Genomic DNA, 23,571 nt, shown 5'->3' on the forward strand with positions numbered 1-23,571 from the left:
TGCCTGCACTGTAATGATTGCTGCAAACTCGAGGACGTTTTGCTTCTGCTTGCCGAGGGTCTGATTCGCTGCCGATGACATCAGCTGGCGATGTGAAGTAGGCAGCTTCGTTGTCTCTCCTCCCCAGGACCAGGCGAGCGTCTGCACTATAAAAACGCACCAGCCTCGCCTCCCAGGCTCACTCACTCCCTGTCTAGTGCCCAGTGCGGACAGAGAGGTTGAGGATGGCGACCATAGACGTGGACCCAGAAGCTTCGTGTAGCAAATTAAGCCCATCGCCATCAAACACAAGCTTGACTCACCGATTCCTCGACAATAAGTTCTATTTACTAGTGGTTATTGGGGAAATTGTTACAGAAGACCATCTGAGATGTGCCATTTCAGATATAGAGCGAGGTAAGGGGCTTGCCAGCAGCGTTAACTGATATTATAACGCGGAGCATTAGGGATAAACGCAGGGGGGAATGTTTAGTAGCAGCGAAATGTAATATTGCAACATTAAAAAAATCACATCTCAATAATTTGGAGGTTAGCCGGTCTTGCTTTAGTGATTTTAGCCTGTAATGTATTTTCGACTTAGAGATAACCTTGAAGAAACCAATAAGATGCACAGCACCGATGCATTTAAGGGGTGCAGTTTCCTTGGATCCTTAATTTATATTATGGATAAAAATCTATACTTTCTAGCTGAAAGCTATCACCCCTCCCTGTCTACCCCATATTAAATCATCTGTTGGCGCTGCGGATCGAAGTTACCATTAAAGGCAATTCCGGAAATCTGGATCGTTGGCTTAGTTTTCTTTTGTTAAGCGTATTTATTTGAAGCAGATAAAATTGTTATCAGTGCACAATATTTATTTAGTAGCTAATAAGTGTTGTCCCAAATGTAGACAAAATTGATCGAATAGCAAATTAAATCCACTTGCATTCGCTTTTATTTCTTCATTGCATGTAGATCTTTTGCCAAAGCATCTAAACAACAAAAAAAGTACGACAAAAAATGATATTAAATCGGCAGTTCCCCAGCATGTACAACAATGTGTCCACCCGGCTTGTACGATGAACAGCAGACACCTTTTTTTGTTTATAAATTGCTGCAAACTTATTGCAGATGTTCACATTGGTTTCTTTAAAATGTGTTGTATTTGATATCTCGATCGATGCGTTCATTGCTTTTGTTTTCAGTCAGACATCGAGGCGTTGCATGAATTTAGTGAATGTAAAGGCGTTGTCCTCTCCCCCCCCTCCCCCCACCCCGCAATCTGTAAAACTCATCGAGTCTCACATTGATACTGCATGGAATGGGTAGCAGAATTCTCATTCTAACGCAGCTTTCTCTGCTCAATAGAGAAATGCACAAAAAATGGGGGAGTTTTTAAAATGATGGGCGAAGTGTTGACTAAAATGTTAATAAAAGAAGAATGTTGGCGAGAGATGCGATTTGCAATGCCCGCTCCTCTCTCATTCATTGAGCCGGTACCGGCTGGTGGGCGTGGCGCGCTCTCCGCACTGCGGTCTCTCCGGAAGCTGCGAAGGAACATTCAGACAAAGGGAGGGACACTGGGCCTGGCCCAACCTGCAGGCGCCTGCTGGGAATTGTAGTCCTGGAACTTTGCTCGCTCCACAAGATACTCTTGAAGCTCCAACACCTTCCAAACGAATGCCCGCAGCTTAAGCACTTGATTTAACATCCATGACGTTGATTTGCAGCAGACGTAAAGGTCAAGAGTGTGTAAAGAAAAGGGGGGGGGGGGCGGAGGCTTGTAGGAGCTCCAGAATTCTCTTTCTTTTAAGAGAGATGGGGGTGCTGTTTCAGAGACTGACATTTAGGACACATTCCACATACATTCGATTGTTCTGGAAAATTGAACTGTTGCCAGCATAATACGGTAGTCACAAGTGATACAAACATTAATATTTCAAACCAAGATCCTACCTCTGCAATTGGGATTAAGTGGTAATAATTTGCAAATATTGAGTGTAAAACGATTGACATTTCATATTGAAAAATTACAGCAATCCTAGTTTTTAAAAAAAACATCGCAAACAGGATTATGATTCAATGTAGATGAAAAACTATATAAATTAATTTACGGATTATTGCAGCTTTGTTTTAACCATGAGCACTGTGTTGGTGATGGGCGAATAGATAGTGAACACACCCATCACCCCTCCCACCGTTGAACTGAAAGTAGGAGGCACAATTACATTTTTAATAAATCTATAAATAATAATTATTGCTGTGTTTACATTTTCCCCAGCCCTACCTGTCCTTGGCCCGCTTCCCTATTTAAATTTCCTTAGGCTTCTGGACTCCATGTCTCCTTGTTCATACAGATGGGTGGGGCAACTAGAGCAGCAGATTTCTCCAGTCACTGGTTGCTACTCCGTGCTCAGTCAATAGGGGACATGCCTGCTCAAAGGTTGGATTAGTTTTAATTTCTCCTTTTTCCCTCCGTCACCAATTGAGAATGCAAAGCTCCAGCCAGTGGCTTGACAAAGAATATTTGAGTCTGTCAAGAATCTGGTGTAAACAGCAGTATTCTTGAAACCAGAGAACAAGGGAAGGATATACGTTACAGTATTAACTATAAGTGTATGCTTATGTTTATGAATAAAATGAGTGACAATGAGACATGATGCCCATCAATCATCAGACAGAGCAAGGTGAAGCTGGTGAAGATGTTGCTATACAAAGAGCAATTCACAAAAGAAAAATGTAATCAGTGGGGCTGATTGTTTTTTTTAACTTATTTGTATGATTTTTTAATTACAATTTTAAATAAGCTTTTGTTTAGTTATACTGCTTTCCCTTTGTAACAGAAAATGTGTTAGGACATCCATACATTGTAAATATTTGCTTATCATATTTCCCTAATATTTTCATAAATACATTATAAAAATATAGATATTTAATCAGTGGAACATATTTTTTTGGTGTACAGTATGCATTGCCTCTCCCTGCTTGTCCTCCATTTCCACAATGTCAGCATCACTGACTCCTCCCAATCCTGCAGTCATTATTAAACTGTTCAGTTGAAGATGACCAAAAGAACATATGAATCATTTCTTAAATAAACACCATGTTGCAATAGAACATATATTTAGGAAATTTTGTTGAGAAATAGAAGAGATAAATTTAATTGCAATATTGCATACAAAAATAAATATAACTCAAAGCTTTCTTTTGCATCCTTTTGTAATCTGGCAGCATCATTGTTATCAGATCGGGTACGGTAGTGTAATGGTTATGTTTCTAAACTAATAATCCCGAGACCTGGACTAATGATCCCATTATGGCAGTTTGAGAATTTAAATTAATTAAAAAAAAGAAGCTGGTATCAATAAAACTGAACATGGAGCTGTCAGATTGTCGTAAAAATCCAACTGGTTCACTAATGTCCTTCAGCGAAGGAAAGCTGCTGTCCTTACCCGGTCTGGCATTTATGTGACTCCAGTCCAAAACCAACATGGTTGACTGCTTCTGAAGTGGCCTAGCAAGCCACTCAATTGTATCAAACCTAGGGATGAGCAATAAATGCCAGCCTGCCAGTGGTGCCCACATCCCGAGAATTATTATTTTTTAAGTATTCTTCTTGATGTTTTCCGATATATTCTACATTTTCAATGAACAATGCATTTCGACCGGTATATAAATAGGTCTTGTGACATATGGATATTTATTTGCTACTCAAGGATATGGGATTAAAAATGCAATAATGAAATGCAGTAACGATGGTGGAACTGATGAGAGCCAGATATAACTGTTAGATAGGGAGCGATGTATGCTGAGAATCAAACAGGTACTTTGGGGAAGTATTGTGAGCCAGCTGATATGGGCAGTCAAACAGAAATTCATAGCAATAACCTAAAAGATACTAGCTTTGGTCCTAAAATATTGCCTTTGAGGTGACCCACCTTTTTCACTGCAGTGATTAGAGTTAGGAATTGGATTCATGCCTGGACATTAAACTACTCAGTCACAATGGCCTGTTGTTGCTTTTATGCCTCGCAAGAAGAAACAAATGTATCTGAGTCTGGCACAGCCAACGTTAAATAAATAGAGCGATTTATTTGCAAGGTTAATCCTTCTTTCTGCGCATGCATCCCCGTTTGGAGGGCTTGAAGACTGTTTTGATACTGCGCATGCGCGCTCAATCAGTCGCGCATGAGGAAACTGGAAGTGGGGCCTGCCGAAGCACGTTGCTAAGCCGGAAGCTTGGAGCCACTTGCTGCTTGTTGTCTTGCCTGGGGCCTGAAGCTGCTGCCTTTACTGCCTGCCGTTATCTAATGTTATGCAGTTGTAATTATAGTTGTTCTTGGCTGGTAAAATAAAAGACATAGTCTAATTAGTGGTTAGTTACTTTGGAGTTATGTCTTTTTTTTCTTTCTGCAAGTGATCAAAAATCTTTAATTCAGAATGAAGGGACCAGGGTGAAGGCTACAACTTTAAGGCAGAAACACTTATTAAAATAGGAAATGGAAAACAAGAAGTGCAAATACTCAATGGCCTCAGAATCTCAGGTGGTGCTACTTTAGCAGGAAGCTAGTAAGGATTTGCCAGTCAATAAACCAATAGGTGCATGCATGTGTGTGGGGTGCCTGTATGTGGGGTCCATGTGGGTGGACACCCATACACGCACCCACACACCGTGCTATGATGCTTGGAAGCTATCTTTGCACTCCCAGTCAAGGGCAGTAGCATATTTTTGTTACAATTGAATTACTGTAAAAACAGTGGGAGTCACAACACTTCTCTACCATTCCCTTAGGGTACAGGGCTGAGAACTGTATAGTATTATTGATGAAAGGCATTCATTGCAATTAGGTATGACATGTAACATCTAGAATCAAACTAAATCTAGTTTGAAATATACCACTTGCTGAGGTGTCAATGGTATAACAAGCAGTTTCTGTAACTGGTCACTGAGCCCACATGTGTATCTGCCAACGATGTAGGTGGGCTCTACATGCCCCTCCCACACAGCTGTTATAAGAGTGCTCAACAATTTATGTGACGCCATATTTAATCAATATGACACGAGATTTGCCGTAAACTGGATGCAATCTTTTCACTGACATGATATGCACTAAGTATTTTTATCCCTTTTATTCTGCTTTCTCCTGAAGACATTGATTTATGTCGGAGTATGGATCAATGGGGTTAGGTGCCCACAAGTATCTCAGTCAAGTGCACATTCTGCATGTGTAAGGTGAGACAGGCAGTGTCACCAGGCTGTTTGGTCTTAGAAACATAGAAAAAAGGTGCAGGAGTAGGCCATTCGCCCCTTCGAGCCTGCACCGCCATTCAATGAGTTCATGGCTGAACATGCAACTTCACTACACCATTCCTGCTTTCTCGCCATACCCCTTGATCCCCCTAGTAGTAAGGACTACATCTAACTCCTTTTTGAATATGTTTAGTGAATTGGCCTCAACAACTTTCTGTGGTAGAGAATTCCACAGGTTCACCACTCTCTGGGTGAAGAAGTTTCTCCTCATCTCGGTCCTAAATGGCTTACCTCTTATCCTTAGACTCTGACCCCTGGTTCTGGACTTCCCCAACATTGGGAACATTCTTCCTGCATCTAACCTGTCTAAACCCATCAGAATTTTAAATGTTTCTATGAGATCCCCTCTCATTCTTCTGAACTCCAGTGAATACAAGCCCAGTTGATCCAGCCTTTCTTGATATGTCAGTCCAAACATCCCGGGAATCAGTCTGGTGAACCTTCGCTGCACTCCCTCAATAGCAAGAATGTCCTTCCTCAAGTTAGGAGACCAAAACTGTACACAATACTCCAGGTGTGGCCTCACCAAGGCCCTGTACAACTGTAGTAACACCTCCCTGCCCTGTACTCAAATCCCCTCGATATGAAGGCCAACATGCCATTTGCTTTCTTAAGCGCCTGCTGTACCTGCATGCCAACCTTCAATGACTGATGTACCATGACACCCAGGTCTCGTTGCACCTCCCCTTTTCCTAATCTGTCACCATTCAGATAATAGTCTGTCTCTCTGTTTTTACCACCAAAGTGGATAACCTCACATTTATCCACATTATACTTCATCTGCAATGCATTTGCCCACTCACCTAACCTACCCAAGTCGCTCTGCAGCCTCATAGCATCCTCCTCGCAGCTCACACTGCCACCCAGCTTAGTGTCATCCGCAAATTTGGAGATACTACATTTAATCCCCTCGTCTAAATCATTAATGTACAATGTAAACAGCTGGGGCCCCAGCACAGAACCTTGCGGTACCCCACTAGTCACTGCCTGCCATTCTGAAAAGTACCCATTTACTCCTACTCTTTGCTTCCTGTCTGCCAACCAGTTCTCAATCCACGTCAGCACACTACCCCCAATCCCATGTGCTTTAACTTTGCACATTAATCTCTTGTGTGGGACCTTGTCGAAAGCCTTCTGAAAGTCCAAATACACCACATCAACTGGTTCTCCCTTGTCCACTCTACTGGAAACATCCTCAAAAAATTCCAGAAGATTTGTCAAGCATGATTTCCCTTTCACAAATCCATGCTGACTTGGGCCTATCATGTCACCTCTTTCCAAATGCGCTGCTATGACATCCTTAATAATTGATTCCATCATTTTACCCACTACTGATGTCAGGCTGACCGGTCTATAATTCTCTGTTTTCTCTCTCCCTCTTTTTTTAAAAAGTGGGGTTACATTGGCTATCCTCCACTCCATAGGAACTGATCCAGAGTCTATGGAATGTAGGAAAATGACTGTCAATGCATCCGTTATTTCCAAGGCCACCTCCTTAAGTACTCTGGGATGCAGTCCATCAGGCCCTGGGGATTTATCGGCCTTCAATCCCATCAATTTCCCCAACACAATTTCCCGACTAATAAGGATTTGCCTCAGTTCCTCCTTCTTACTAGACCCTCTGACCCCATTTATATCCGCAAGGTTGTTTGTGTCCTCCTTAGTGAATACTGAACCAAAGTACTTGTTCAATTGGTCTGCCATTTCTTTGTTCCCCGTTATGATTTCCCCTGATTCTGACTGCAGAGGACCTACGTTTGTCTTTACTAACCTTTTTCTCTTTACATATCTATAGAAACTTTTGCAATTCGTCTTAATGTTCCCTGCAAGCTTCCTCTCGTACTCTATTTTCCCTGCCCTAATCGAACCCTTTGTCCTCCTCTGCTGAGTTTAAATTTCTCCCAGTCCCCGGGTTCACTGCTATTTCTGGCCAATTTGTATACCACTTCCTTGGCTTTAATACTATCCCTGATTTCCCTTGATAGCCACGGTTGAGCCACCTTCTCTTTTTTATTTTTACGCCAGACAGGAGTGTACAATTGTTGTAATTCATCCACGCGGTCTCTAAATGTCTGCCATTGCCCATCCACAGTCAACCCCTTAAGTATCATTCGCCAATCTATCCTAGCCAATTCACGCCTCATACCTTCAAAGTTACCCTTCTTTAAGTTCTGGACCATGGTCTCTGAATTAACTGTTTCATTCTCCATCCTAATGTAGAATTCCACCATATTATGGTCACTCTTTCCCAAGGGGTCTCGCACAACAAGATTGTGGGGCATTTGAATCAAGCTCAATCCTGTCTTGATCTGATGGCCACACACATGCACTAATTGGCATGGGTAATTGGCTAAAGCTCAGGAGTAGAAAACCTGTCTTATTTTTCTCTCCCATGACCAGAAGGACTGAGACCAGCAGTAGCACTCTGACTAAGGTCCTGTCTGAGATCAGCGAGCTCACTGCACACTGAAGATTGAACCTGGGACTTTCCTGACTTGTATGGTTCAGTACTAGACAGTGTCCATTAAACAAAAATGAAGTAGTATTACTTTTGAGCAATCTCAATTCACTTTATTATAACATTATCATTTTTTCACATTTCTTGGGCATTCATGGGGAATCCTGGGAAATATAGTTTTCTTCAGACCCTATGCCCACCCTTTCAGTCTGGGACCTGAGGGGTACCAGCTGGTTACCACAATTTCAAAAACATAACCTGCATTATAGAGACTGGGCAATGCGAGTGCTTTTTACTATGGATTCTGGTTTATGCCATAAATAATCCCATGCCACTGCTTTTCTTTATAGGTATCCGTTCCTGGGACACAGACTTGATAGCCTGCAACCTAGACCAAGAACTCAAAGTCTTTGTATCACGCCATTCAGCTAGATTTTCAGCAGATGTTAGAGGTAAGGCTTGTTACAAATGCAACCAGATTGTAAGTAGCAATTGTTTGTGAAACACTAGATTTAAAAAATAAAACAGCTTAGCTTAGCTTGTTTAACATAACCGTAATTTGTGACAGATAAATCTTTCACAGTTTTCACTAGTTCATTTGATACAGTAACAAAATCAAAATTAATTTAGCTTTTCAAAAATACTAAGCTATCATAATGATATCCATAGTATTTACATATGTTTATAGAAAATACTGTGAATATTCAGAGATATTCATAGAAATAAAATCATAGAAATTTACAGCACGGAAGGAGGCCATTTCGGTCCATTGTGTCCGCGCCGGCCGACAAAGAGCAATCCAGCCTAATCACACTTTCTAGATCTTGGTCTGTAGCCCTGTAGGTTACAGCACTTCAAGTGCACATCTAAATACTTTTTAAAAGTGGCGAGGGTTTCTGCCTCTACTACCCTTTTAGGAAGTGAGTTCCAAATCCCGCCACCTTCTGGGTGAAACAATTTCCCCTCAAATCCCCTCTAAACCTCCTCCCAAGTACTTTAAATCTATGCCCCCTGGTTGTTGACCCCTCTGCTAAGAGAAATAGATCCTATCCATTCTATCTAGGCCCCTCATAATTTTATACACGTCAATAAGGTCTCCCCTCAGCCTCCTCTGTTCCAAAGAAAGCAAACCCAGCCTATCCAATCTTTCCTCATAGCTAATATTCTCCAGTCTAGGCAATATTCTTGTAAATCTCCTCTGTATCCTTCTTAATCATACCCGCTATATTCAAGTCCAAATTATTGATATATACCACAAAAAGCAAGGGACCTATTACTGAGCCCTGCGAAACCCCACTGGAAACAGCCTTCCAGTCACAAAACTACCCATCAACCATTACCCTTTGCTTCCTGCCTCTGAGCCAATTTTGGATCCAACTTGCCACTTTGCCCTGGATCCCATGGGCTTTTACTTTCGTGACCATATACACTACATCAAAGCGCACTACCCTCATCGACCTTCCTTGTTAACTCCTCGAAAAATTCAATCAAGTTAGTCAGACATGACCTACCCATAACAAATCCATGCTGACTGTCCTTGATTAATCCATGTCTTTCTAAATTAAGATTTATCCTGTCCCTCAGAATTTTTTTCCAATAATTTTTCCACCACCGAGGTTAGGCTGACTGGCCTGTATTACTCGGTCTATCCCTTTCTCCCTCTTTAAACAAAGGTACAATGTCAGCAGTCCTCCAGTCCTCCGGCACTACATCTGTAGCCAGGGAAGATGGTCAGAGCCTCTGTTATTTCCTCTTTTGCATCTCTTAGCAGCCTGGTATACATTTTATCCGGGCCTGGAGATTTATCCACTTTCAAAGCTGCTAAACTCCTTTATACTTCATCTCTCACAATGTTTATTTTATCTAATACTTCACAATCCTCCTCCTTGATTGCGCCCCTCTCTTTTGTGAAAACAGACACAAAGTATTCATTAAGAACCATACCCACTTCTTCCACCTCCACACACAGATTACCTTTATGGTCTCTAATAGGCCCTACACTTTCTTTAGTTATCCTCTTACATAGAAACATAGAAAATAGGTGCAGGAGTAGGCCATTCGGCCCTTCTAGCCTGCACCGCCATTCAATGAGTTCATGGCTGAACATGCAACTTCACTACCCCATTCCTGCTTTCTCGCCATACCCCTTGATCCCCCTAGTAGTAAGGACTACATTTAACTCCTTCTTGAATATATTTAGTGAATTGGCCTCAACAACTTTCTGTGGTAGAGAATTCCACAGGTTCACCACTCTCTGGGTGAAGAAGCTTCTCCTCATCTTGGTCCTAAATGGCTTACCCCTTATCCTTAGACTGTGACCCCTGGTTCTGGACTTCCCCAACATTGGGAACATTCTTCCTGCATCTAACCTGTCTGAACCCATCAGAATTTTAAACGTTTCTATGAGGTCCCCTCTCATTCTTCTGAACTCCAGTGAATACAAGCCCAGTTGATCCAGTATTTCTTGATAGGTCAGTCCCACCATCCCGAGAATCAGTCTGGTGAACCTTCGCTGCACTCCCTCAATAGCAAGAATGTCCTTCCTCAAGTTAGGAGACCAAAACTGTACACAATACTCCAGGTGTGGCCTCACCAAGGCCCTGTACAACTGTAGTAACACCTCCCTGCCCCTGTACTCAAATCCCCTCGCTATGAAGGCCAACATGCCATTTGCTTTCTTAAGCGCCTGCTGTACCTGCATGCCAACCTTCAATGACTGATGTATCATGACACCCAGGTCTCGTTGCACTTCCCCTTTTCCTAATCTGCCACCATTCAGATAATAGTCTGTCTCTCTGTTTTTACCATCAAAGTGGATAACCTCACATTTATCCACATTATACTTCATCTGCCATGCATTTGCCCACTCACCTAACCTATCCAAGTCACTCTGCAGCCTCATAGCATCCTCCTCGCAGCTCACACTGCCACCCAACTTAGTGTCATCCGCAAATTTGGAGATACTACATTTAATCCCCTCGTCTAAATCATTAATGTACAGTGTAAACAGCTGGGGCCCCAGCACAGAACCTTGTGGTACCATACTAGTCACTGCCTGCCATTCTGAAAAGTACCCATTTACTCCTACTCTTTGCTTCCTGTCTGACAACCAGTTCTCAATCCATGTCAGCACACTACCCCCAATCCCATGTGCTTTAACTTTGCACATTAATCTCTTGTGTGGGACCTTGTCGAAAGCCTTCTGAAAGTCCAAATACACCACATCAACCAAGCATGATTTCCCTTTCACAAATCCATGCTGACTTGGGCCTATCATGTCACCTCTTTCCAAATGCGCTGCTATGACATCCTTAATAATTGATTCCATCATTTTACCCACTACCAATGTCAGGCTGACCGGTCTATAATTCCCTGTTTTCTCTCTCCCTCCTTTTTAAAAAAGTGGGGTTACATTGGCTACCCTCCACTCCATAGGAACTGATCCAGAGTCAATGGAATGTTGGAAAATGACTGTCAATGCATCCGCTATTTCCAAGGCCACCTCCTTAAATACTCTGGGATGCAGTCCATCAGGCCCTGGGGATTTATCGGCCTTCAATCCCATCAATTTCCCCAACACAATTTCCCGACTAATAAGGATTTGCCTCAGTTCCTCCTTCTTACTAGACCCTCTGACCCCTTTTATATCCGGAAGGTTGTTTGTGTCCTCCTTAGTGAATACCGAATCAAAGTACTTGTTCAATTGGTCTGCCATTTCTTTGTTCCCCGTTATGACTTCCCCTGATTCTGACTGCAGGGGACCTACGTTTGTCTTTACTAACCTTTTTCTCTTTACATATCTATAGAAACTTTTGCAATCCGTCTTAATGTTCCCTGCAAGCTTCTTCTCGTACTCCATTTTCCCTGCCCTAATCAAACCCTTTGTCCTCCTCTGCTGAGCTCCTCTGCTGTCCTCCTCTTGCTCTTAATGTATTTATAAAACATCTTTGGGTTTTCCTTGATTTTATTTGCCAACATATTTTCATGCTCTCACTTTGCTTTCCTAATTTCCTTTTTAATTTCACCCCTGCACTTTCTATACTCTTCTAGGGTTTCTGCAGTATTGAGCCCATGCTATCTATCATAAGCCTCCCTTTTTTTATTTATCTTATCCTGTATGCCTCTTGACATCCAGGGGGCTCTAGATTTGTTAGTCCTTCCCTTTTTCTTTACGATATTAGATTGCATGAGCTTGCATGACCCAATAACCCATGCCCACCAAGGCAATGAATTATATAAATGTTCTGCACGACTGTAATACCATTCATTTTTCATCAAATCCACTTGGTTTAGTTCCATATGACAAGTATTTTGTTTGAGCAACGTATAATTTAATGAGTTAGAATGTATTTATTTTTAATCAGTTATAACTAGTTTCTTGGAGAATCAAGTAGCACATGATGCAAATAATGGTATGTGGATTCACTTTGGTTTCACACAATGGGGCTGAAATTCTGCAGGGATTCCACTGGTCACTCATTGTAACTCTGCCAGAAACACCCGTTTCCATAATTTCCCTGGGAGTTGGGCTGGATTTACAGTGAAAGACCAGTGGAACCACCATGGAATTTCAGGACCAAGCCTGGAAGTACTGAATGAAGTTAATTGACTATCATGGTAAGTGAAGCTACTTTGGACATGTTGAGTTTGCTGGTTCTAGTTGTCATTGCTCTAGCTTATGAAATCAAGTATTAAATGAAAGAACAAATGAATAATAATGACTTTTAAAATGCTGTTAATAGCTTGCAACCTCTTTATGGTATAATCAGGATATGGGGATGAAATGTGACATAATCAGCCCCAAACTTTGGCACTTGATATTATTTGTACTCCAAGGTCACCCACTTATTTTGCGACTGTTATGATATACAGTAATGTAATTTATGAAATACGCCTGCAGGAGAAAAAAAATTGATGTTTTTGCGGTTTAATAGTGTCTCCCACATTTACTCTGTTGATGAATTAAAGTATCTAAAATCATGCATTTGATTTAAATATTATTTATATTAAAGGATGAATGATTATTATATACCTGAATCCCTTTTGTACAGCCGAAGGCCATTTTTATATTTTTCTATATATGAATATAACGTCAACATTGTGGCCAAATAAACCCCACACAGGAGTTCCCTCAATCGCTTATGGGCTGAAGACACTGCTCAATGTAGCATTAAGCCAAACAGATCAGAAGGTTCCAGGGTCGATGTCTGGCTAGCACAAACCAGGCAAACAGTTAGCTTGTTACAACTGGTTTCAACATCCTTGAGACAGGGCCAGGAAGTCAGTTAGGGTTTCCATTGCTGATGCTATCTTGTGACTGGCTGGAAAATTCACATGTGTGGCCATCTGGTGAAAACAGAACTGTTATGAAACCCTCCATGGCTAAAAAATCTGCCAACACTCACTGTTTACTACTATAGCAACAGTTTGCATTTACATCACAGCTTTAACATAGAAAGATGTCCTAAGGCGCTTCACACGGTAATCAAAAAAGGCTTACATACGGAGCATGGCCACTTAAACAAGGTACCAGAGGGTTCCCATTGCCTGTGGAACAAGAGTGAAGACCTTGAGGAAAGGAGTATAGAAAAAAATCGAGGGGAAAAAAACATACACTGGCTGATAAAGTAGGGATGCTAGTGTCAGACAAAGGTGAATTGAGTTAAAGTTATATGTAGAATAAGGTTTGTAGAAGTTATCTGATGTATATTATTGAAAGCTCACAACCAGGTCAATACTAAGAAATTTAAAACATTTTGAATTCCTTGTCTCATTTGTTTTTAAGGAATCTATTATGGAAAGCAGACATATATTTTGAATCAAGAATAGAAACGAGTGTCCGTAGGGGCAGCTTCCTAGACAGATTACCTCATTGAATGGATTCCAGATCACCAGTGAAACAAATACTTCAGAGAGATTGGCCTTAGAATAGCAGAGAAATTAATCCTTGGATGCATAGCTGTCTAGAATACTGGGATGTTGGACACCTTAGAAAAATTCAATATCAGACTGTCTTTTTTTAAAGTAAAGATAATAATGTTCTTTGTCAGTTGCTCTTTTCTACCTATCGAGGAGTCATGCAAATTATTTGCAGGATGCCAGCAAAATTGTATTGCTTTAGCAATAAAATGGACAGAATTGTCTTTCTGTAAAATTGTACCATTTTCTTCAAGAATTTGGTAAATTCAAACCATCCAACTATAGGCAAAATTAGATATTTTCCCAGTTAATGTGCAATTTGGCTTGATGTGGATTTGAAATTTCATTTAGTTCTCAACCCTAGTTTCTTAGAAATGTGTTTAATATTTATCACAGTGAAAAGGGCATCAACGGTATGGCATTTATAAAAAGCAGGAGCTGATATGGGCTATTTACAAACTATAAAAATAGATAAACATTGAGATTAGATTATCCTTTAGCTCCTGGTTTTGTCAGGCCACAAAACTCCCATGACCAGCCGCTTCCTGGGCCTCGTGCCCTCTTTAGCCAATCACCATGAAGCACGATATAGTGACCCAATATTGATGCTCCCTTGTTTTCTACCTTCTATTGTGAAGAGGTGCTTGATCTTCACTCAGCATTTCCCTGCAGAGATTGGGAATTTTGTGACATGCAGGAAATGACACTGCTTGATGGTGTAGCTTGTTACTACAGCCTATTGAAATTGATGCTTTTTCATGATGTATATAATGTATCATTGTTTTGCTATTTCATTATAAATCAATTTATTACTTCAGATTTAAAAAAACCTTTGGGGATCATTGAAGATTCATTTAACTTAATGGTATCACATTATATTAGCTAACATCCCCAAACATTACTGTTTCTAACAGGGATATACCAACAATTTCAACAAAAGCTGTGATCCAGAACATACTGGTTGGAAATGGCACTAAATTGATGTTCTTATAGCGTTGGGGGGAGGGGGAGTGGTGCTGCGGAGAGAAGAACACTCACTATGGTATGAGTCATTTTAGGACAATGTAATTTCTAAAGCAAACCCTCAAAACTGTGCACTGCAGTGTGGAACAGAAGAGTAACATTCTCTCTACGCTTGATTCTGCCTCCTACACCTGAACATTATTGCTGCAGCACTTTGCTTCATTTACAATCTTCATCTTTTAAAAAAAAAAAGCTTTTTACAAAAAATCAGAATGGGATTTTACTGTTAAGTTACAGTGCTGCTAAGTGTGAAAGGCATTATACCTCAATCTTGAATCAAGTTGACCTGCATCATTAGTAACACGGAGTGATGTCCAAGCTGCAGTAAAGTTGAATGTGCCAGGACTGTTGAGTTTAGCTCTGTGCCTTTCATAGAAGTGTCTATGCAAAGTATATCTATCACTGTCTATAATTTAATTCCATTTCAATAAGAACATTTGAAGAGAAATGATCAGAAACAAATAGATCAGTATTGTGGTGTCTGCAAAGAGCATTGAACTGACACTCATTTCCTGGAGCTGGTCAATTAAAAACGGGTTGGACAAATACAAGAAGGATTCTGAGCATGTAGACTCACATTAAGTATTCTTGTCAGATTCCGTCATTACATTCACTATCCTTGGGCTTCCATATTGGGCAATTTCATGATGCTCCAGACTTCTTATTTACATTTTATACTGTTGTAAATCTTCAGTCTTCTGGCTAGTTTTATTGCTTTTTCCTGAGCTTCTCCAGACTCTGTTTACATTACTTTCTTCAGCCCTCTCTCTTGTTATTTATGTTTTAACTTGACTGGATTTGCAAAACATTATTTCATGCTCCAAACTGACAGTTTATTATGAAGGAGTACTCTCCCTGTCCCATGATAGTAATGTAAAAAAAATGCACATTTTCTAGGAATTAATCTTTATTTCTTTCATGATATTATTCAACATAACAAATTTTGGTATAAGTCAGTCTTATTACTGTTATTTATTAGTATATTCAGTGCAGTAAATTACAAAGCAGATTTCTGTTTAGTGTTACTAAAATACACATAGACCTAAACTTTAATTGACATTTAGGAGTCACGATTTTTCTGTGTTCTAAATTTTCTAAATAATGAGACGGTAGTAAAATTATAAATGGCCAACTCAGCTCAACTATCACTACCAATGGTTGGTGTTATAGCAGTAGAATTAAACATACAAAAAAAACGAGCTAATAAGTAAGTTTAGGAAAAAAAGTTATATTTAATGTTATGCTCAAATGCTACTGAGACTGAATTTTTTCAAGGATGCAGGTATGCACAAAGTGCTGTCCTCCAAATTTTAATTTCAGTATTAAGCAAAGCCACTAACCAACTGTACACACTCACAGCCATTTGTTATTGAAAATGTTGAATTTCGAGAGATTTTTGCTTTTAGTATGTGACTAATATTAATGTCTTGCACTACCAGTTCTGGGATTGTGAACAATGTGGACATTATAAGGTGACTAAAGAATGGCATTTTCTCTATTTAATGCATTGAAGATTTGCCTTAGATTCATTCAGAACCATATGAATTGGTATCCTACTGTTGTGCAGATTGGTGTAATAATGTGTTGTATTAGCATTAGGATTTGTGCCGTTGATTACCCAAAATGGTGCAGTTGCAATCTCGCCTTGCTTGACAAAGAGGGATAAAAAAGCTGAGGGATAAAATCAGCAGGATTATCACCCAGCACTGCTCCTGAACCCCTCTTGCTGAGCGCCATGGACAGAGACAGGTCATGTGCCAATCTTGCCAGTCAGCAAATGATATGTGTCAAACGGGGATGCAATGAAGGAAAAATAAAATCATTTACCAAAACAAAATGTGGCGGGGGGGGTGGGGGGGGGGGCAGGAAATATAAGATTTTAGGTAAAACAAGAGTTTAATTATGTGGGATAAAATAGTTTTTCTAAAGCAGCTGTCATATAAGTAACATTTCTTCATTAACTGGTTTATATTTTAGGATTTGTCACTTAGAGGGAAAAATACATCTACTGTATAAATCTAAAGAAAGTGAGATGAACAGAATGTGGTGGTATAACAGCTCAGTTATTTCAATGTAGGATGTGTTACCCCAGCTGACAGTAGTGATGAATTATTCCCATCAGTTCTGCTGAAAATCTTTCAAATGCATGCAGCAAGCAGTGCAGTGAGTGACTTGACATTCAGACATAGAAGGAGTGTCAAAGGCCTTTAATGAGAAGGCACTTACAAGGTTATGAAGCTGTGACAAATAATAATTTGTATTAATATTATAATGTTCTGATATATAACTTATTAAATACTTCTAAGTAACATTTAAATTATCTTTTTTGCGCACATCATTTATGTAATCTCTAATTCAGAGAATGATCCATATGATCTTTAAGTGCAGCTGTTGAACTTCAACAAATTACATTCTAATTTCCTTAAATTTTCTTTAATTTTTTTCCCATTAATTCATCCAGGTTTTGGCTCCACAGTAGCTGGCAGCTGTCCACTACCTTGCTCAATTGCCCATTCTTCATGTATGCGTCTAGACAGTGAGTGTCTGCAGGCATTTTGACCTTGGGGATACCACAGGTGAATCCAATCTTCGTCTGACATCCACACATTATCAGGAGCAGGAACCCTGGATGATTATTCTTTCTCTGCACTGCCGTCCCCATTCACATGTGCTGAGACAAATCAAGTCTCCTCATAGCCTCCCTGGTGGAGAGGAGCTGAGGACCAATTCTATTAATTGTTATTTGTTTTAAAATTCCATCCAAATTATTATTTTGTTTATCATTTCTCCTATTGGGTCTTCCTATTCTGCATCATTTCACATATAAGCTCTGCTGATGCTACTCTTCAATCAGTTATGAGAAAATATAGACGAGTGGCTGCCAAGTTTTATCACTATCTCCCTTAGGGGAAGTACAGCCTTTGCTTGCCACCATCCTTTGCTTCGCATGGCTGAAGGAATCATGGGTGTGAACTTTCTACCATTCCAGAGTGTGGACCATTGGTTATGTCAATACTGTGTGCAACCCAAACTATCTTAAAGAGGCTGTATCACTCTTGAAAGTAATCAGTAGGGATTTTGCCAATGTTTTCTAAATGTATTACTCTGGCATTGTTTACATTGTGATTTCATTCATTGTGGTTCATTAATCCGACTTCTACATTCTTCTTTCCCAAATTAAGATGATTCTCCTTTCAATAGTAATTTTTATTTGAAGGCACTATTAACTCTAACACAGTATTGCAAACAGTGGAAAGGGATGTTACCTTCTGACCAGATAATCAGAGCTTTGAGTCCCAGCATTGTCTCTCACTCAAATCTGTTTGCCCCCATTTGGGTAAGCTTTCTCCCTTAGCTTGGTAGTTTATCGCCATACAAAGCAAGACATTTCATCCCATGAGGAGGGACAGCTGACAGCACCAAGCTCAGCTTACAAAACTACAGGGGTGAAACTGGTCTTCGGTGGTAGCACAAAATGGGTTACAGCGAATCAATAGTCCTTCTTACACCCCGCCAGATTTTCATTCCCATTGAAGCCACTGGAAAAGAAAGCCAGGCAGGTATAAAAGGGGCTGTCAATTCATTACTACCTGCTTTGCACTATTGGCAAGGGCCAGTTTCACCAGCTGCATCTCCTGTTGGCTGATTATGGAGTGCTGTTGACTATTGTGGCAGGTAAGGTGTCGCGAAATTGCCTCAAATGCTTCCTGGCCATCTGTTTTTAAATTAAAATAGTGCACTAGATTGCTTTGCCTTAATGTGATATGAACTGTCTACTGGGAGAAAAGAAAATGGGGAAAAAATGTAACAATAAAAAAGGCATCATTAAAGACAATGTTAATTTCCACAGGGAAAAAAACATTCCCAATGTTGCATTTAAGTCAGGTGGTAATCTATATGCAATTAATTTATTTTAAAGGCCTCTTACCTGTGAAGGGGAGGTGTGTAATTATATTAGGATCCACTCACACCTCTCATAGTAAACAGTCAAGATTCATCTGAAGCATATACAGCACAGCATGCTTTTGGGAGACATAAAATATAATTATCAAGATATGTTGCAAAGAGGATGTTTTATACGGTTTCTGTTAATACTGGAGTGTACTGTATTAGAGATTATGACATGCCAACATGCTCATAGTTGCATTATCTATGTATTAGGGAAAGTAATGTATTTTAATAATGTCTTAATGTCCCTTGTGAGCAGGATTAATAATTTACATCCTAGTTGATGTACTATGACATGATTTGTATTATTTCACATTCAGTGTCCTGTGTTCATTGATAGCTGCATCCCCTAAATTTTCACATTCAAACACACAAAGGTATAATTGCGCAGAAACGACGTGAGGAGAATTCACAGATCTGAATAATTCTATTTTTGCTTCCTGTTGCTGTTTCATATTTTATAAATTGTTTGCCTTTAACTGACCTTATTTCAATATCTTTAACTTGTAATGAATGGGTTATATTATCTAACATTTACCAATTTCTTTTTCGTTTCACTATATGTGAAAATTATATTTGCTACCTAGCCATAAAAGACAATAGCAGCATTTTCTTTTGTTTAGGTACTGTAGCAGTTCTATCAATCAATAAAAACAGGGAACCCCAGAGAAAATGCTATTTCTACTGCAGAACCTTCAATGTATTTGAATGGCTATACCCACAATATGCTCTATCTTTGCAATCAAAATTTTGCTTTAGCAGCTGAAACAGTTTATTTAAATTCTTATAGTAATCTGTTAAAGTTTTTTTAGCTGGAGTAAAGGACTGCTTGTTTCATCAAATGCCCCTTGAGGTTGCTGGTAGATCTTTCTTTGTCCTTAGAGCCTCCCTAGTGAGAACATTTGTTCGAGCCCTGCAATTACTTGAGCCACTATTTGTGTTCTGGTGGGACAGGCTACTGTCTTTGCAGGACCAGGACACATACTGAAAAGTCAGTGAGGCTCTTCACTTTTAATGGAAGTGAAATAATGATAGTATGTTAATTTTAGAATATGTATTCCCTGGTAAAGAAATAAGCTTGGTATGTTTACCACCCATTACTGTACAGCAAGCAGACAGAAGTTCACAATGTAATTTTTTTCTTTCCTCATTTTGCCTTTTATTTTGCACAGGGACTATCTTAAGTGTACATCTTATCACCAGGTTGTTATGTGCATTTGGCCTAATTATAGCATCTTGAAGAGCACACAAGATCACAAATTAATAAATGTTTATCCAGCTTAGCAAAAGCTCTATAAAAATGTAGAAATAGGGCAAGCCTTTTCATCCTGTAGATATTTTTACTAAGAGTTGCCTTCAATGGAGATGCAGCAAATATCCTTTCAGAGGGTAGGTAGGTCTGCCTGAATATCACATGTTGATGGGGGCTTTTGTTGTGCCTGAAGTTGGTAAGTTACTGTAAATTGAATTGCTCCAGATGCATTAATATATCTACCAAAAGAGTAAATGTAGTTGTTCTCTCCCTTAAGTACAAATCCTGAAAATAGAGTTGAGATACAAGCCATGATCATGAACAGGCTCAAGGACCTGATTGGCCTTTTTCTGATCCTATCTTCCTATGTGCTTGGAAATGGCAGGGGTGAAAATGCAAGAGAAGCTACAGAGTAACAGAGAAGGGGTGATGCGGGGGAATCTATGATGATTGAGGAGCTGGGAATGATTTGGGACAGGGATGTAGAGAAGGAGGTGGCAACTGAGGAAGCTTGTCAGATGGTCTCAACTTTTGACCTGAAGAGGCCCATGAGCTCCTCACGGTGTTAGAGGGGGACAGGCAAGGAGCTTTGAGGTGACAGTTTTCTATAGAAAAAGTGAGTTGTGATTTGTCCCTTAACCTTCAGAATGATCCAGAAGTTGCAGGAGGATTTGGGTCTGGAGAAGAAGATATAGTTTGACATGCTCAAGCGATATTTATCAGTCACATGATTCATCAACTGGAGGCCTTCAGATTTTAGAATACAGAAGTGGGTGCTATACCAAGAGAATGATGTGAGTGATGGGCAAATATACAATGAATGGAGTAGAATTAATCGGAGAGACTTATAAAAGGAGCAGGGAGTAATAGTAGACATATATCCAGACATATGTGAAGCAATTAAAAAAAAAAGTGCCAGAATTTTCAGGCAGAACAATTGAATACATCCTAACAGAAGATTTACTAAGGCTTTACATTGCACCAATAAGGAACTGGAATGTTGTGAGAAATTGCATTAGGCTCATTTGGTAGCACTGACACCTCTGAGTAAGAAGGTAATAGGTTACACCAAGACTTGACATATAATCTGGACTGAGAGTGCAGTGTCGTCTGATTGGGTGCTACATTGTAGGAATTGCCATCCGTTGGGTGAAACTACAAACCAGGGTCTCATCCGTGTCACTCAGATAGATATTATAGATTCCACAGCACTATTTGAAGGAGGTCAAAATGTTCTCTTGTTATCCTGTCCAATCAAGGGAACGGTAGCATAGAGGCTATAATACTGGACTAGTAATTCAGAGGCCTGACCATAATATCCGGACACGTGAGTTAAAATCCCACCACGGCAGCTGGGGCAATTAAATTCAATTAATAAATAAATCTAAATAAAAAGCTGGTATCAATAATGGTGACCATGAAACTGCAATGTCGTAAAAACCCATTTGGTTCACTTATGTTCTTTAGGGAAGGAAATCCGCCGTCCTTACCCGGTCTGGCCCATATGTGACTCCACAGCAATGTGGTTGACTCTGCCCTCTGAAATGGCCGAGTAAATCATTCAGTTAAGGGCAGTTAGGGATGGGGACTAAATGCTGGCCTTGCCAGTGACGCCCACATCCCGTGAATGAATAAAGAAAAAAAATATTCCTACCACAACCAACATCACCAAAAAAAAACCTGGTCATTCATGTCACTGCTGTTGTGAGATCTTGCTGTACACAAATTAGCTGCTGCGATTGCCTATATATAAACAACCACTACACTTTAAAAACAATATATTGGGACATTATGAGGATGTGATCAAGTGCTGTATAGTGTAAGGTCTGTCTTCCTGCTTTGTTCTAATGTTCTGGTTGTGTTCTGGTATTATTTCAGAAACTCATCTTTGTTTAAAAGCTTTAGGGGCCGAAATTGCCCGCCACCCAAAACGAGTCACACCTACTGTTTCCGATGTGTTCTGTCCGCTCCAATGCATGGGGCATCAATCGGGAGAAATTCAGCACTCTGTGCTTTTTTTTGAAGTAGGGCGGAAGTGGCCTCATCAACGGGGCAGAAGTGAGGTCATGTCAGAGTAGGCACCGCTAGTGGGGCGGAAGTGGGAGCGGGTCGGAGTAGCCGCAGCTCGAAGTCATCAGCACCGCGCTCATGACATCATCGCGCTGGCGCGTCACAACATCCCTCCCCTTCAGTTAAAGGGGAGGGCACCTGCAAACTCTGCAGCCACTTCAGTGGCAAACACTGGGCCACCAGGGAGGGTTGCCAGGCTGTATGTTAGTGGCCCAGCCGAACCAGGATTCTTCAGCGCAGTCACGGCCACCTGTGGCCCAAGCACCCAAGGCCCCACCCCACTGCTGGCCAAAAATGGAGAGACACTCATTGAGGCCACCGAGGCAGCCAGGGCCCGCTGAAAGGAGCACTTCGAAGATCTCCTTAACCGAGACTCTGCCTTTGACATAAGTGTCCTCGACGCCATCCCGCAGCCATCTCAGAAAAACCCCAGCCCTGCCCAAGGTAGAAAAGGCCATCCATCAGCTCAAGAACAACAAGGCATCAGGAGCAGATGGAATCCCCGCTGAGGCACTAAAGTATGGCGGAGAAGCATTATTGGCATGAATGCATGATTTCATCTCTCTTATCTGGAAGGAGGAGAGCATGCCAGAAGATCTCAGATAACATAATCGTGACCATCTTCAAAAAAGGGGACAAGTCCGACTGCGGCAACTACAGAGGAATCTCCCTGCTGTCGGTCACTGGGAAAGTCATTGCAAGAATCCTCCTCAACCGTCTTCTCCCTATGGCTGAAGAGCTCTTCCCAGAGTCACAATGCGGATTCTGTCCACTAAGGGGTACAACAGACATGATCTTCACCGCGCGACAACTACAAGAGAAATGCAGTGAACAGCACCAACCATTGTACATGGCCTTCTTTGACCTCACAAAGGCCTTTGACACTGTCAACCATGAAGGACTATGGAGCGTCCTCCTCTGTTTCGGCTGCCCCCAAAAGTTTATCACCATCCTCCGCCTGCTCCATGATGACATTCAAGCCGTGATCCTGACCAACGGATCCACCACGGACCCAATCCACGAGGTCAGGCAGGGCTGCATCACCGCACCAACCCTCTTCTCGATCTTCTTTGCTGCAATGCTCCACCTCACACTCAACAAGCTCCCCGCTGGAGTGGAACTAAACTATACAACCAATGGGAACCTGTTCAACTTACGTCGTCCCATCCTCTGTCAGCCATGATCTTATTGAATGGTGGTGCAGGCTCGAAGGGCCGAATGGCCTACTCCTGCATCTATTTTCTATGATTCTATGTTTCTGTCATTGAACTACAGTATGCAGACAACGCTTGCATCTGTGCACACTCCAAGCCACCGTCAACACCTTCACAGAGGGGTATGAAAGCATGGGCCTTACACTAAACATCCGCAAGACAAAGATCCTCCACCAACCTGACCCTGCCACCCAGCACTGCCCCCCGGTCATCAAAATCCATGACTCAGCCTTGAACAATGTGGACCATTTTCCATACCTCAGGAGCCTACTCTTATCAAGGGCAGACATCGATGACGAGGTTCAACACCACCTCCAGTGTGCCAGCGCAGCCTTCAGTCGCCTGAGGAAGAATGTATTTGAAGACCAGGACCTCAAATCTGGCACCAAGCTTATG

The 23,571-nt window shown here is 41.0% G+C and overlaps 1 protein-coding gene across 1 annotated transcript in view; it reads left to right on the forward strand.

Moving 5' to 3' along the window:
- Nucleotides 1–203: 203 nt before the first annotated feature.
- The window catches only part of map1b (microtubule-associated protein 1B), a 138,012-nt gene continuing 114,644 nt past the window's right edge, over nucleotides 204–23,571 (forward strand). The window contains exons 1-2 of the mRNA XM_070885921.1: nucleotides 204–396; nucleotides 8,100–8,201. Coding sequence (XP_070742022.1) covers nucleotides 225–396; nucleotides 8,100–8,201 — 274 coding nt within the window. The 5' untranslated portion in view covers nucleotides 204–224. The remainder of the gene's footprint in view (nucleotides 397–8,099; nucleotides 8,202–23,571) is intronic.

Source organism: Pristiophorus japonicus, chromosome 1 (assembly GCF_044704955.1).
Source record: "Pristiophorus japonicus isolate sPriJap1 chromosome 1, sPriJap1.hap1, whole genome shotgun sequence".
In the NCBI taxonomy this organism is placed as follows: Eukaryota; Metazoa; Chordata; class Chondrichthyes; family Pristiophoridae; genus Pristiophorus; species Pristiophorus japonicus.